This window comes from Struthio camelus, chromosome W, assembly GCF_040807025.1.
Source record: "Struthio camelus isolate bStrCam1 chromosome W, bStrCam1.hap1, whole genome shotgun sequence".
NCBI classification, from domain to species: domain Eukaryota; kingdom Metazoa; phylum Chordata; class Aves; order Struthioniformes; family Struthionidae; genus Struthio; species Struthio camelus.
This window is the reverse complement of record NC_090981.1, coordinates 21,517,534-21,534,695: the sequence shown is the minus strand read 5'-3', so window position 1 is coordinate 21,534,695 and position 17,162 is coordinate 21,517,534. Positions and strand designations below refer to the sequence as shown.

The following is a 17,162-nucleotide window of genomic DNA, read 5'->3' as shown; positions in this document are numbered from 1 at the left end:
CTTCCAGCCATCAGTGCTACAATGAACAGTTCTAGAGAGAAATTACCCCAGTGTATCATGTTCTTTGGAGCCTTTCCTGAAAAAAAAGGCACAAAAACAAAACAATAAGATTACAGTCTGATGAAATCTTCACATCTTGCGACTCCTGATGCAAAGCAACTGAGATTAAAGGTATAAAAAAGTATGGGAAAACCTTTTGAGTTGGATCTCAGACTTTATTCAGAGGGAAAAGCCTTGGTATTTGAGAGGAGGAAAAACATAGTAGCTAGAAATGTCCCATTGAATCTTCACAGGAGAATGAACTGAGACCTTGCCCCACAAGAGGAGAAGAATCAAGAAATTCTTTCCATAGGTAAAAAGGAAAATACTCCACAAAAACTGCTGTTACTGGCTTTAGAATAAAAGCTTTGGTTTGCCTCTCTTGCTAAGTATAGAGGTTTAGTCAATTCAGTAGGATTTTTCAAACTGAGGAGGATGCCCAGGACAGTCACACAAGCTTCTCACAGAGCCTACGCAAAATGTTGGATTCCATTTTACTTCTTGAGGTTTCTGTAGGTCTTACAATTTGAGTTATTTCCTACTGATTTCATCAGTAGCATATTTATTATCTAAAAAGGCCTTAGAGACCAGAGCAGAAAAATCCTTCCTGCACAAATACACACTTTTCATCACTGACGATACTAAGAGCGATGACGTTGTGTTGTTTAGGCTTTCCTGGCCTGACGAGACACAGTCAGAATGACGTAATGACATAAAATAATGCTTCTCTGCACTTTTACAATGCCACTTGATCACATACCATCCTCCCTGGATTCCCAAAGGGTAGGACCTGAATGTGCAAAGCAATAAGTGAACCAGCCAGTGACTGATCTTTTTGATATGCTAACAAGCCGAAATCTCTAGCAAGGCAATGGTCAAAGCAAACCTTGAGTTAAAAGATGAGGATCAGAAAGTGGCTGAATATTCTGTTGCCACCACTTTTCTATGTTCTGTAGACAAAATCCATGATTCTCCTGAAACTTTATAGTAGAGTAGCTATAAAAATGGCTGAATAAATAAAAATGATTTTAGTACTAAAATATGGTATGTGCATGTTTGGTTTTTTGTATAGTAATAAGAGCTATGTAAAAGTGTAATAAGAAATTCAGTATAAACTTTACAATGTTTATCTCTTATTTACTTAGATGAGCTGTTTTATTTTCAGCTACATAGAGTGGTCATTGGTTGTTTTATTTGAAACCAAACAAAGCGGTAAGTCAGCATACCAAGAAAGCTATTTCGTTAGTGCCCAGTTCCTCAGTATTTTCCATGTTCAGTGACTGAACTCCTTGACTTTATTAGGAGCAAGCTTGGGTCTATAGTTACCTAAGGAGACGTGCCAAGGTCCTTATGTAGTGCTTACTGGAACATTACCTAAACTAAGACAGACCTTCAGAATTTGGGTGTTAAATATCATAAAGTAAATCTGACTCTTAAAGCTACAGTGATCTTCTTAACTACTGAATCTGTCTCTTTTTAATATTTAGCAACATTGCTATTCCAAGAAGGTGTGATCCCTTAATTTTCAATGTTATGCTAGATAGGTATATATATAATTTTTATATGCATTGTGTGTGTATATATATGTGCATATATATATAGTGTATCTTCAGGGATCGTGCTGAAAAGGTGTGGATTTCTGTACGGGAAGGTATGTACTAAATAGTTGAACTGAGAAAATGGACGAAATTAATTCTTTTAGCATAATAAAATGTTTAACTAGTATGAGGGCAGTAACTCATTAGAAGAGGTGTCAGACGTTTCTGTAAAAGCTGAAGGCAAAAGAAGCTGTTATCTACATCTCTAGAAGAATTTTCTTTCACATTAATTCTCACTGTATATAATTACTAGACTTTGCTGTTATTTAGATATTCAGAAATAGATGTTGAGGAAATCATAAAAGGCAAGTAAAACGGATAAAATGTGTCACAATCTAATCTCAAATGAAAATTTCCCTGGCTCTCAAAAGAGTATGTCTGGGGAGTTGCAATCTAAGCCAATGCTGACAGATGGTAGGAGTGATTTTAAAATAGCGTAAGGAAGTGTGTAGGCGAGAGGAAGGAAGAGGGAAAATTAAAGGAAGAAAAGATCTATGTAAAGCATGATTGTGTTCAAAAATGTGATGGCAAAGCAGTATGTCAAGATCCCACCTTTATTTCTTTAGTACTTCTCAGATCCACTCTAATATTTTACAAGTTAAGACGTTTATTTTTTGTCAGCCCTGGGAGTACAACCCACAGCCTAAAAAGTCATCTGGATTCTTTCTGGTGTTGACATTGCCAGCTATAAAGACTCTGCATTTGGAACTTAGTTAACTATTCTGCTGATGGTATGCAAGCTAGGAAAGAATCCAGCTCACTTTCAGAGAACTGTATTAGTTCTGCAGGTCTAGTAAGATTAAAAGTACTAAAAACATATTACTTCTACAGCAGCAGCAGGAGAGACTGGAAGTAACAGATAAAAAGTCATTTTCACATGGTATTTTTTTTCCTAATCGGAGCCTCACTCAAAATAACGTATCTTTATCCATGAATGAAAGACAGGGAGAAAACCAAATGTACCATTTGTTTTCCAGGTGAAAGATAGGATATACACAGTAGTGAAAAGCTAGAAGTCTGTGTTTTCTGGTAGTTCCCCAATACTTCTATCTGTGCAGTGTTTAGGGGTGCTTGAACTTAAAATATGTTGCTAAATGAATAAGTGTTACCTGTTGTAATCCACAAGCTAAAGTGATATTTACGTGTTAGAATGGAAGGTCAGCATTGGCTGGGGCAGGGAGAGGGAGAATTTTTGTGGCAAATTGATTTATTCATTTATTTTCATAGAACTACTTGAAGATTTGCAGAAGATAATCTTGTTAAACTGAATAAACTTTTCAGATGAACTTTTGTGTTTATAGGCATTTTATCCTGAATAAGGTTATATTCTCCTAGGTTCTGGTACCAATTAATACCTACTTTTTTTTTTTTTTTAACAGTGCTCTCTAAAATTGTTGAATGTAGATCACAGCATAGCGCAGCATCGCACTAAAGGTGATAAACTACAGTATGTACTGCACAGCTAAATATAAGGTGGATGCAGAGCACATGTAGGACCTTTAGTAAGATTGTGCAGCAAGCAGATACAGTTTTTCCTACTCTCCTGGAATACAAAAAGGACATACTTAGCTCTGTCCTGCAGGCTCAGGCAGGTTGGACCAGCCGTACCCAGTGGGCAAAAGCTCCTCTCTGAGTCCATTTGCAGTGAGAAAAGGAGGGAGTAGTTTTCAGAGCCATCCACCAAATGCTGGAAGAGAGTTCTTAATCTGTCCCCCTCCTCTTCATTTATTCAACTGAACAAGAACCAGGGGGCCCTAAGTTTACTCTGACATAACATGCTTGTTTCTGAGATATTATTTTTTGTGAGTCACTCAGTTCCAGCCAACTGCTGCTTACGATCGCACACTTATCCTTGTATATGGTATAATAAATAATTCCTGGTAAGTAAGCATCTCTCAAATGATGTTGTACAGTGATCCCAAAATGTGCACAGGGATTTAGAGACAACTTGCAGGAAAACTAACTCTCTTTGTTTATGTTAATATTTAAAATCTGTCTTTATTTCCTACTTAAATTATAGGTGAATGGGGCTTCTCTTTTGAATATGAGATTGAGCAAGTGGTATCATTTATCCTTTAGTGTGCTGCAGCTGACCATTTTAAGATACAGGTTAAACAGTCTTACGTTTTCTTGCAGGCAGACAGTAGAACGTGTGACATTACAGAACCAGCTGCAGCAGCTTTTAGAAGCCCAGCGATCAGAGGGCAAACCACTGCCTGCGACTCCAAGGTAACACAACTGGAATTCTACTGTATCTTAGATTTGAGCAATTTCATGGTATAACTATTATCAGGAGAAGCTGTGACCTATCTAAATATTAAATGTGTTCTGTCAGAGCAAATGTGTTTCTTCTACCTTGTGCACTGCTAGAATTTGACAGTGCATGAAGTTGTATAAATATTGGACATACTGAATATGAAATTAATAGTCCCTGTTCCACACCGGAGTGAAAATCAGATTTGCAGTGGAACAGAATATATTTTGTATTAGAGGAATAGCAGAGAATTGTAGAAACCCCTAGGAAAGTTGTAAAGTTTGACCTTGTGGTGGTCCACCATACGTTCCTGCCAGCTGTAATTCATAAAGCCAGTTACCAACAAAACCTGCTTTCAGATTAATAAGACTCCTTACGCTCATTAAATCTTTTGCCTGTAGTAGCTTGTATAAAAAGTCAAAGCTCCAGAAATTTTATGTTTCATTTATACTCTGTCAGTCCCAGTCCCAGAAATAGACACAAACTGAGTAACGTGAAAGAGGAGGAAAGGGGCCCTTCCAGTAAAGGCACAGGACTGGAGCCTGAAGTTTCCTGATTCTGCTGTAGACTTCCAGTCTGTAAGTCAAGTAAGCACACAACTTTACTTGGGTAGCAATCTCAAGCAGACATTGAAAGGGAAAATTAACTCAAATGCAAACAGGACTCAGTTCATCATTGCTTTCTAATTCAGTTTCTCTATTTAGAAAATACATACCATGTTTTTCCTTGTTTCAGAAGGAAACAAGCTCCTCCCTCATAGGGAGCTAAATAATGTTGAAGTATGAAGCCAGCACAAAAGCTCCTGTTAGCATCAGTGGTCTGAGCTTTGGGCCATCGAGTGTGAATATGTAGGAACAGTGACTGCTTTCTATTCCGTTTTTATTAAATCTCATACACCGTGGGTAACAAGTGCTCCATGTTTCTGAAGTATATCTGTCAGTACTTCATACAAATGCAAATTGTTACAGAAATAGATGACAAATAAAGACATTGGGATTGGAGATGTATTTGTATAAAGGAACATAGGCTAGGAAAAGGCCGAAAACGAACTAGTAAATCCAAACTCTTGCTAAAGCAGGAAACCACACTGGGAAGAATTGTTCTGTCCTTTCTTTAATAGACTTGTGGTCTTTGTCTTCCCTGTCTGCCAGCTCAGCAGAGGCAATGGGACCAAACGCTGTCTCCCAGCTCATTTGGTTTCTGTGATTTTTGTTGACTGGAATTTCCAAGTAGTTTCTCATCTGAGTACTGGTGAGCACTGGGACTGTTTCACTTTCAGTATCAGATAAGATCAGGTGAGAGCAGATCTCTCATCGTTCATTATTGCTGTAGAAGGGTAGGTTTCAACAATTTCAACACCTTTTAATTAAATGAGTTAGTCTGGAAATGGTACTGTGTTATTTTAGCTTTGATTTCACAGCTGGTTGCTGCATTTCCTCACCTGGAGTGAGTTCACTCACATCTTCTAAAGAGACAATAGTAGATGTAATGGGATCTAACCTTTTTGATAAGTATGTCTCTTCTAGATACATGAATACTCTTTAGTGTCGTTATTTCGGTTTGCATATATTTGCACATAAAAAAAGCTCATAATGGATTTGAAGACGAAGTGCCTAGCAACATGTGAATTTTGTACACTGTTGGAACTATGGACTCATCAGAATAGAATTTTCTTGCAAACGAGAGGAAATGGGATTCACGGATTTAGTGGCTCACACTAACCTTAGTTTTGTCACTTTACCTTTGCTCAGAGGAAAAGCAGTTTATAGTAAGAATGTGGAGGGTCGCGAGCTCTCAGATATGTCATAGGGAAAGAAATGGTCTCTGTAACTTATATTCTTTACAATGTAATCAGACTTGAGATTGCTATTTCCTCACTTTGTAACATTTGGAGTTCTAAATTTAATTTATTTTTCTAATAGTACTGAAAAAAATTCATGTCATCTTTTTCATGCTTTCAGTATTTCGTATCTGAAAAGGTTTTGAGTGTGAATGGCTCTGATTTTTTTATATAGTCTTATATAGCTATTATTAATACCAGCTGAAGTTAAAGATTTATGAAATCACTGCTATACAGAGAGCTGGTATTTTTGCTGTATCTGGAATAAGCTACTTCTGTATTATGTGTGAGTATGTATTACTTGGAAAGCAGAGCATCTGGCTTTGGTTTGTTTTTTTTTTTTCCTTCACCTTTTAAAACATGCCAGCCCTCACAGAAATAAGAAACACTAGTTTCTCTAAAATTATCCTGAGAAAGTCATCTTTGGTATTGAAATGACCATTTTAAGTTTTGGTTTTAAGGAGTATTCTTTGTAAAACACGGGGAAGAGACTCGAATCCTAATCAGGAATGGAAGCAGGGTTACATCCTTCTCTGTGTAATCTTCACTGTAGCAACAGAATAATGAATTCCATGTGAGTAATGATGAAGAAGACAAATAACAATAGCTGAGACAGACATGTACACTGGAAACAGCAGTTTTGCATTTTGTATATTCATTGATTTGGATGTGGTATTGAAATTTTCTCCTCCTCCTTTTTCTTTAAGCTCACCATCATCTCCTGCTTCTGGCAAACCCCAGTGGAAACCCTCTGAAGCAGATGAATTGTCTCTACCAAAAAGTAAATTGAACACCCAAGATGGGATTCAGATTCTTGGCAGCCTGGGAACTTCTAGCCGCACTCGGGCCAAGATAAAAGATGAGGACTCAGATAAAATCCTGCGCCAGTTGTTGGGAAAGGAAATCTCTGAAAACGTTTGTATGCAGGAAAAGCTTTCTTTGGAATTTCAGGATGCTCATGCTTCCTCCAAGAACGTGAAGAAGATTCTGCCAGAGAAAAGGGAGCTGAAGTTAGCCAGACTGAGGCAACTTATGCAGAGGTCTCTCAGTGAGTCTGATACGGACTCAGCTAATTCTGAGGACCATAAGAACGCGCCTGTGAAAAGAACTGACAAACCAAGGCCTCAACCCATAGTGGAAAGTGTTGAGAGCACAGAGAGTTTGCATCTGATGATTAAGAAACACACTTCAGCAGGAGGGCGCCGCTTCCCTTTCGGTATCAGAGTTTCTAAGTCTGTGGATGGCCACAGTCCTTCCCCTACTTCAGAGAGCAGCGATCCAGATAATGAATCCCAGTATCAGTCTGGTACTGTATCTCAGAGCCAGTTTTCTGGAGACAGCTCTCCATCCAGCTCTGACAGTGCTACTGCTCAGAAGGTTGCCACAAGCCCTAAGAGTGCTCTCAAGTCTCCATCTTCAAAGCGCAGAACCTCCCAGAATTTGAAACTCAGAGTAACCTTTGAGGAGCCTGTGGTGCAGGTGGAGCTTGCAGAAACAGAATTGAATGAGGAAAAGGATAAAGACCGGGGCAAAGCATTTTTGAGGACTGCTTCCAGCACTGGAGAACCAACTGGAGACCAGCTTAAAAAGCCTTTTGGAACCTTTAGATCCATAATGGAGACACTGAGTGGTAATCAGAATAACAACAACAACTGCCAAGCAGCAAACCTGATCAAAACCTCATCAACGCTGCCTTTTACCTCATTAGGAAGGAAGACAGCAGATAGCAAGGGAAATCCGGCAGCTCCCACGAAAGGAAGAAACAAGACAGTGAGTACACTGAAAGGAGGAAGGGCCTTTTCTTCTCTTTTCTTTTTTAATAGTTTTGAGAGCTGCTTGTTCTTATCTTTCTATAGCAAAAGTGTACACACAAATGCTCTACTGTATTTGACCATTAGAAAGCCAGTCCACTGTCTTAATTTTCGAAGGCTTTTTCAAGGGGTGGCAGGTATAGCTTGTATGCAGAGTCTGTGCTCTAGCACACGCAGTGCACTTGCTTTCTGTCAAAAGCTCTCCACAAAGCTGTGATTCACCTGGAAGGGATGTTTGATGTTGTCTGAGTGGCAAGTCCTAAAATGAGAATGTCAAACTTGAATCCAGGGGATTTCTGAGGAGTAAATAACTGAAAGATTAGCCCTGTCCTGTAGCCACCCTTACCAGTGAGGGTAACAGGATAAAAATAGGTGTCGGAATATAAATAGGAAAAATAGCAGAAAGGCTTCTTCCTGCTTCTGTGGGAGGTACAGCTATCCCCTAGGTGCCTAAGCTATCAGTGCCCAATCTCCTTTGCCCGCCCTCTCCTCACAGTACAGAGACTGCTCTTGGCAGAGCATGTGGGTGGTATGTAGTAACATAGGCTAAATCCAGATCATCTCCTTATCACAGGCAATAGAGCGCTCTTTCTGGGATCACAATAGAAAGAGGGATTGCTCTAGTCAGAAAGCTGGCACTCTTGTCCAAAGAAGGGAGAAAAATTACTCCAAACAAGAGAAAGGAAGAGGTGTTGAATGAAAACAGAGGTAGGAAATACTGTGAGCACAGTGTGTTTGTGCATGGCAAGGAGGAGAAATATGGATGTCTGGAGACAGAATAAAGAATTGAGTGAGAGGGAGTGGTACATCATATAATCCTCTGTGAAAGTGAGGGTAGGAGGGAAGGGGTGAATGGAAAGACATAAGGTGAAAGAATAATTTCAAGATGAAAAAAAGACAGAACATAAAGCAGGCCAAGAGGAGGAGGAGGAATAGTGAATTATGTAGTGTAAAAAGTATGACAAGGTAATGGGACAAGAACAGGAAAATCTTAGGCATAGAGAAGACAAAATGAGTATGGAAAAGAAAAAATGGAAAGAGAAAACTAGAAAATAGTGAAAGTGTTCCATATTAATGGGTACTGTGGATAGAACAGTGTCAGGTCAGAATGTTAAATGAAAAGAATACTTCAAAGCAGACCTAATAGGCTAAGATCAAAGTGGAAGTGCACTTAATGAAGTTTACTAAAAATCACAATATGGGCTGCTGATTTGAGCCTTTAAACAACTCATGGATTATCTGGAAGAACTGCCAATTTAACAGTATTTTCATACCATAATGGCAAATTTAGTTGAAAGGGTGATTTGTGCTTTTTAGTGATAGAAAAAAAGACAATTTGTCTTTAAAGATGGTCTGATAGGCCGTAAGCTCATGAATGGCTTTCGTAGTTCCCTAAGAAGTTTGACGAGTTAGGTGAGGGCATTTCAACAGTATTGACGCTCGCACTGTAAAATGCATGTTGCCTGTGAAAGGGCCGCATTTGCATGTTACTGTTGTCAAACATCAAAATTATACAAAAAATACGCTTTTGTATCAGCTCAAAGAACCCCAGCACATATCTTGAAGAGGTAACAGATTTAGCCTCCTTTCATAACTTCAGAGAAAAACTTGTAGAAAAGTTACTGTAGCTGTTTGACTGCATGTTTTGATAGACTTCCATGTTATGCATGTGATAAGTTCATTGCATGTTTTCAACTGATTTGTATGTTGTACTTTCTTAGGGGCTTTACTTCAGCTACACCAGTCTTTCCTCTAGCACGTTGACTGAAGAACATCTGTGTAACTATGCTTGGTATGTGCTTATGCATGGTGATGTTTAGCATCTCTGTCACTTGCTTTCTCTAATTGCATGTTTGCTAAAATTATTCATAACTGGCATAATAGAACTGATTGATGCACAGGAGGAAAAATTGATGAGGAGGAACAGATGAACAGACGAATATTTAAATTCCTAGGAAAATAGAAATTTATGATGGATTTTTGCTGATGTCACCAGTGAACTGGCTACAAGATTTCAGTTCTAAGCATGTAAAAGAAGTAGTCATACTCAAATCCACGAGGGAGTTTAGCTCACTTTGGCTGAGTATTCAGCTTCTGTTGAATGGAAGTCAAGTACCAGATGAGAATGGAAATTAAATTTCCTCTCATGAGGAGAGCAAAACCACCACAGTTCTTCTCTAACTATAGAGTACAGAAAAGAACATGAGGCACAATGTTGTTCTTTAAGTGCAGCACTCTCCTATTTTTGCACATTTTTCTTATTCTCCCTCAGACTTTTAAAGTTGAATCTATTTTTAAAAAGTCTGATAACTTTGTGCTTAATCTCCTTCCATCAGGAGTATCAGGCGGATAGATGCGAGTCTTTCAGGATCCATAAAGACATGCTGGAAAAAACAGTGCTTGACAAGATATATGTTTGTTTTATATGCAAATGCTTTATAATATTTCTCTGTCACTTTTGTTCTACGGTAACAGTTCCAGAATTAATGTGATGATAGGCTTTCTTCTGTTGAGCTGCGATGTAAATGCTTTCCTGAAGCTTGAAAACAACTGTTGTTCACACCAAAATTATACATTTAAAGGAACTTCTGGGGAAAATTATAAATTAATCATTCTCTAGTTCAGGAGCTTGAATTACTTTCAAGTTATTCTTTTCTAAATGCCTAACAGATTTCTTTGCTCACTTGTTTTCTAATGCCAGGACCTTCCTGTACTTTAAAAAAAAAAAAAAAAACAAAGAAAGAGAAAGTTCAAAAGGGAATCTTGTTCTGAAATCATTGACACAGTGTATGTGAGTTTTCATTCTCTCCTGAAATTATAGGGAAATTCCAGTGTAGAAAACTGCCTGTCCCGTAGCAGTTCCATGTAGCATCAGTCTGCAGTCAAAGGCCCAACTCTCCATCCAGACAGTGAGGAGATACAAGATCGTTAATCTCACCTGTGTGTTAGAACCGTCTCACGGATGGAGCCAGTTTCTGTAACAGGGTATTGCCTCACATAAATGCTGCTGTGTGAGAAGTCCCTAGCAGCATGGCACTTCCTCTTACTTTTCACTGTAAGAGGTACTGTAGGTCCAGCTGCAGCTTTCAGAGTCACCTGCTGGGAAGGACGAGGGTCGGGGTTGGGCCTGTGGTTCTAGCCGTCCTGGCAGGCGCAGCTGGTGCGCTGTGACTCCAGTCTGCACCCCTTTATGGTGTTCCTCTAGCAGTGGAGCACTTGGAAAATCAGAGTCGTTTTAAGGGAAAACATCCCCAAAGTGAAAGGACTGCTGTAGGTGGTGACAGAGAAAGCATTTCAAGAGCAAGGGTGTGCCTGACCCATTCCTTCTTTCTTGCTGAAGGGAGGGGGAAAGAAGTAGAGCATGACTGCCTGGGGCTATCTGCAGGGAACAGGGAGCAAGGAGCTGGATGCAATGAGAGCATAGCTTGAGGAGGTTTTCGTCATACCCACTTACTAGGACAAAAGTGGGCAAATTGTGTGCAATGCTGAGTAGTGCGAGATTTCTGAAATGCACTTAAAAATGGAAAATGTATTGTGCTCGTTAGAAGTCAGAACGCAGACCTGAATGTGCTCAGAATTTCCAAGGCAGCTTTTGTGATACTTTTTAAGTCTGTTTCACGGTTTTTGAATAAGCCATAGGGGTGCCTGTCCTTTGTCCACTGCATGCTGCCACGTAGGCTGTGAAACTTAATATTAGAAGTACATCACCATCGTGTGCGCTACAAGTCCCCTAAACCTTTCTCTGGATGGTCTGGGGAGACTGTGTAATTATCATTTCAGAGCTACTAGAAAAAGAACCTTTCTGCAAAATAGTGCACTCTTGGCAGTTTTAAACCTTTGTAGATGATTATATTGATGGGTTATATTACTGGACACAGTCCCAAACCCATTTTAACTCAAACCCTTATATAGGGGATTTTATTAGCATGTTCTGAAATCTAATAGCATTATGTGAAATTTACCTGGAATCAAATGACATTTTTGTCCACCAGATTCCAGCTACTTTTTGTTCAGCTTCTATTTCTTTTGCTTGTTTTATTTTTTCATTCAAAACGCTCACTTACCTCAAGGTCTTGTAGTTTACTTTTTCAGCCTGTTCACAGCTTAATAGTAGAAAATTATATTAAATTTTCCAGTGTCCTTTTAAAATTAGATACACCCTATTTTTCTCAAGAGCCTAAGAAAGAGCTGTGGAGGATGGGTTGGGATATTTTTTCCCCTTTTGGAAGGATTTGCTAGTGTCTTGTGTATTACAATTCCAAGCAAATATTTGTAGTTATTTCCATCGTACGTGTGTGCCAGTGAACTGTTCTTTCCCACACTTTAAATCATTTGAGATCTGCAGTACATTAAAGTGAGCTCTAACTCACCTTATCAGTACAAAGCCTTGTGTTAGCTGCAGCTACCAACAGCTAAAAATGCTTACTACTTCGGGTCAATCAACAAAATCTGCCATCAGGGTTCTGTCAGACAGTAAACTGGACACTCTTTTAAAATAATAAATGGGGCTAGTGTAACAGATTTTCCACTGCCATATCTATTGCTGAATAAATTACAACTTTGGTTCAAATCTATACGCCAGAAAAAAGATCTTTATATCTAATGGCATTTTAATGATTCAAACTTGTACAGTATAAAATCAATATGAAAATAATTTAGACCTTGTCCCAGACAGCTGACAGTAGTTCTTTGTGAACTCCTACGATTACACATCAGCACCCATTGTGTAAGGAGATGGCGAGTACTTATCTGGTGACACAGGCACCAGGACATATTAGAAATTTGGTTAGTAATTAACAATATTACTAGTGTATTTCCCTCAGGTCAGTAGGCAGAGGGGAGAGTTGTAAAGGCCATGTCTGTTCTGCATTGTCACATAGAGATATCTGCAGTCGCTAGAAACAACCCTCTTAAAGATCATGGTGCAACTGCAGGGCTGCAAAATGGCGTGTCTGGAGTCCCCGTGAAGGCTCTACATTGAGAGAGCTATGGGGACTCACCCACAATGTATTTCAGCACTGCAAAGCTAAGCTAACACAATAGTTAATGAAATTGTCTTAACCTTGTAAAACATCCTTTCATATAGCTCCACAGTTAACACTTAAAAGTACTGTGGATAACAGCAGTGCATAGTAAGTGCAAAAAAGTTATTGTGGCAAAAACTTAAGTGCGCCTGTTTTTCCTTCTCAAACTCAATTCTACCCGTTCTACCTCCTCAAACTCAATTCTGTGTCTTCTGCACTTACTTGCAATGTGCAGGCCATAGTAATTGAGACGAGTGGAGGAGACTGAAATAAAATGGCACCTCATGCCTACTTATTTGGATCTGTGAGTACGGTCCCTGAGAAGGCCAGCTCCTGTTAAATCATGTAGTAAGCACAAGTCTTTAAGCATGCTAAGTATCAGTCTTTGGCGGCTATCTAGCTCTTTGTGGTGCTTGTAGACTGGAATAAATTAAAGCAATTTATAGACATACCCCTTGCCCTTTGCTGTGGGTTTTTAACCTCCCTGCAAGATCTGTCTTTTGCAACCGGAAACCATGTTGTCATGATTGTATAGTAGGAGTTTTGCTGTTAAGCAGTAATAACTAAAAATAAGACATTTAACCCTTGTGAAAGTTGCTGTGACCTGGGTGCTTTATCCAAAATCCTTCACCTGAAAGGTTAGTGGAAGAGAAGGGGAACAGGCTGGGGATTCAGAACAAGGACTTATGAAAGGAGCTGAGGAAACTTAGATGATCAGGGTTTGGTTTTTTCTGCTGTAGTTGGAAAGCTGACTTTTGTGTCACAAACAGATTTTTTTTTTTTGTTTACATGGTGTGGAAATAAAGATATATTATAGAGAATCCTTATCTGTGGATCTAATAAAATCTGAATGATTTGAATTAAGATTTTACCTAAATTACAGTGTTAAAGAGAGATAGGCCCTGCCTCCAAAAGCTCAAGTAAAATTACTGCTTGCTGTTTTTACTGCTGGCTGTGCCACCATCTTCTGCTTCAGTAGACATAAAAGTAAGGCCTGCAAATCACTCCCTCACCTCATTTGTGCCTACAGATCAGTTCATTAGTTGTAATGAATCTTTTTATCATGATGGTGCTTTTCACTAACGGATCTAGGAGTTCTTGTATGTTCTATCCATTATTATTAGAACATTTTGACAATGTCCTAATTCATGATTTGACTCACAAAGCTTCTGGTCTTTCCATTGGTTTCCAGTTTTGATTGCAGAATAACAGCTAAAAGAAAGTTAGTAAGACTCTACAGTATTAAGAAATACTGGGTGTAGTACATGCCTAGAGAAATAAGCCCAGAGGGAAAGATTAATTCAGAGTTCAAAATCTGCAAACTGGTTAAAACAGGATAAACAAAAACAAGACAATGCCTCTATATTGTTAGTGTTACCATGAAGAATTTTCTTCTTTTTCTCTCCAGGCATGATGACATCAATAGGAAAAGCCAGAAATCTTACAGTCAAAAAAGTACCGAAGAACCAGAGCTGCAGGAATTCTTCCTCTAAACTGCATCTCATGATGTCTCACTTTGTTTGAAATGCCTGAGATATATCCTTTTGAAAAACACTAATATGAGACATACCTCTCACCAGCAAAACAACAAACTGTTAGGATGCCTTAATTTGTAGCGGTTAGACCATATACAAAACTTTTTTTATGATATATGTGTATATGTAACTTGTTTGTAAGCTGTACTGTGTAAAGGCATGGGTGAGCAAAAGGAACAGTTTGAGAATTATTATGACACAGGCAACCCTCCAAAATGTTTGTTGGGCCATAGAATATGTTTTGTACTTCATCTATTGCATGGATATAGTGTCATATTTCTTTATTTCCCTTTCTCAATGACATATACTGTAAAAGTATCAGCCAGGACTCTGCCTGCTGAGCTCCTCAATGAGACCAAGGCAAAAGCATTGATTTTTTTCAAGTATGTTTTGTCTGTTGTTATTTCTATTTTTTGTATAAAGGAAATAAAGACTGTGTTAATAGGACACACTGAACACAAATACTTCTTATACTTCACTCTTCCTTCTTTCCAGCTTTAGATGGCGTATTGGTGGTCTCGGAGTGCATTTGATAATGAGGCAATGTCCAGCACCAGGACTTGAGTACAGAAAATCAGTTGGGTCAAGAAGTGCTTTAATGTTCAATGGTCCTTTTTCAGCTTTAAAACTTTTTTCTTTAAAAAAGTGAAGAAATCAAAAAAATGCATAAATGCAATTTTAAATTACAGAATTGGTTATTGTTATTTGCTGAACTTTGGTAATGTGCTCAGCACTTTTCAAATCACCTGGTGGTCTGTTAAGACCCGGTTCATATTCCCTCAAAGTCGTCGTGATCCTTTCATTGAATGCGCTTAGAACCTTTTGGAAAAAAGTGAATCTTTAATCTCATACTGAATTAACTCCATTTCTTGTAACTATCAGTATTTGTTAGGTCTGACATACATCACAACATTCAAAAGCTGGCTACTAGGCAATTCTTACTTGACATATTTATTTGTACCAAATATGTATGTATATACTTGATTTATTTTGATAATGCTGATCTGACTCCATTGGAAGACTGCTATGGTTTGGTGCGAAAGATCCTAACACATAAGGATTTCTTTCAGTAACTGTTCTAATAAAACAGAGGGAAATTGTAGGAAGTTTGCCAAAGTTTTTTTATCCCAAATAAAATGTACTGCAATTCTGAAATTATACAAATTAAATTCCTGCAACTACAGAACTAGTTGTAAATAATGTGGACCCCCAAGAGGATTTTGATGAAATGCAGTGGAGTCAGTTTCTGTGTGGTTTCTCTTGCCTAACTTTTGTTGTGTAAATGTTAATCATTGGGCTTCATGTCTAGTCAGTGGGAAAAGGTAGGTACTTCCTGAGTTTTTGTCCACATCGCAGTTCTTATCTGTCACTTGGCAATGCTTTGGTTTTTTGAGATAGAAGTAATAAACTTAGCACTCTAGCTGACCTGAGCTGTGTTATTTAAAGAAACAACGAAACCTCCAAAAATATCTGTCAGCCAGGAGCAGCAGTACCTCTAACTGGGCCTCCCATCATCTGTGTGCATATGAGAAATCTAAACGCAAAGCAAAAAGAGACACATGTGCTGCAGTTGCCAGAGTGTTGAAAGAGAGCATAAGCAAAGAGAGAGCCTGTGTCTGGTGAACAGGCTCGAAACAAATCTGTAACTTGTGTTTTTGAGAATGTGAAAACTGTTGACTATGACCTTGTGAATGGCAGAAGCAGGATTTACATAAGGGTTTGTGAAGGACATAGTCGATTTAAAAAAATCAAATATACAATATGTTTGAAAAGTCTTTTAAAATGATTAGTCATTAAAATGACTAATCTGAAATTTTTGGCTTGTGTGGGACAACGGACAAAGGTTTGAAGGACAGTTTGAATTCTAGAGGACACTGAGTGGACAGAAAGGTAAAAGCAGCGGTCTTGACTGACTGGATACGTGTAAAGCCAACTGCAGCCATCTGTAATACTAGCTGCAGCAGGGGATAAAACTGAGCTTCTGTGAAAGGATTTGCAACAGACTAAGGAGTAAGTATCATCAGATTCTGGAAGGAGATTGCCTGTTCTGGAGACTGGGTATTTAAAAGTCACCTGCTCTGTGCTGGGTAGCAGTTTCTACAGAGTGTAGTCTCTTACAGCACATGGCAAATGGAATTATGCAAATATTGCAAGGTAATGGGAGATTACTGAATGAGGTGGGATTGGGATGCCAGAAGATGTTCAGGGTTTGTGGTTAAAGATATCCATTAGGTAATCAATGTAATGTCAGAGACTCCCATCCTGGATAATACAGTGCAGCTGGAAAGACCTGGGGTGATCTCAGGGAGAGCTGCACATGCCCTTCATATGCTTATCTACTGTTCTGAGCGTGCTGGGGCAAAAAGCAATTTCAGGGCTGGCTAATACCAGAGAAAGGCCAACTTGATGTAAACATGTAAGGTAAAGCCAGAGGGTTTTATCTCTGGAGAAGATGAACTCACATTGTATAAACTGATTTTATCTTTCCTCATTTGAAATTTGTATCCTACCTAGGGCCCCAGAGCCTACAGGTGGTAACACTCTGATGTGATTCCTGTAAGAAATGCTGATTCTGTGATCTTCAGCTGTCTGAAATACGTACTCCATGTTTTTGTATCCTTAGTAGCTATAGATTCCAAGTGCCATAACTGCTACTATTTGGTTTATAATCCTAGAGGCAGATCCATTTTGGCATGAATCTAAGTCAGCCTTGTATCAACAAAGCCTAAGCATTTCCCAGAGGCAGAAGAGCTGAGCAGGGATTTTCCGACAAACGTCTTCAGAAAATACGAGTTGATCATAGCTTTTTATCGGAACACAAACGCTTTTGATTACAGTCCTGGTCAAAAAGGGTTGTCCCCGGTCCACTGGGAAATTTCCGATCAAAAGGAAGCAGTGAAATCATTTGCTAGTGAACCGTTGTGATCCTATCCTAATAGAACTATTTCTGTGGACACAAGTCTTTTTATAAAGAATGGCAGTTCATGTTCATTCATCCCCGAAGATTCAAGAATCCCTCTGTCCCACAGACCTCTGTGTATGTGACCTGTGGTTCTGTACC

At 38.8% G+C, this 17,162-nt stretch overlaps 1 protein-coding gene across 6 annotated transcripts in view; it reads left to right on the top strand.

Moving 5' to 3' along the window:
• The window catches only part of LOC104150249 (synphilin-1), a 112,813-nt gene extending 98,265 nt beyond the window's left edge, over nt 1–14,548 (top strand). For all 6 annotated transcript variants that reach the window (XM_068924766.1, XM_068924767.1, XM_068924768.1 and 3 more), the window contains 4 exons: nt 3,774–3,866; nt 6,439–7,501; nt 9,264–9,334; nt 13,975–14,548. In XM_068924766.1, coding sequence (XP_068780867.1) covers nt 3,774–3,866; nt 6,439–7,501; nt 9,264–9,334; nt 13,975–14,059 — 1,312 coding nt within the window. In that variant the 3' untranslated portion in view covers nt 14,060–14,548. The remainder of the gene's footprint in view (nt 1–3,773; nt 3,867–6,438; nt 7,502–9,263; nt 9,335–13,974) is intronic.
• Nucleotides 14,549–17,162: the final 2,614 nt, after the last annotated feature.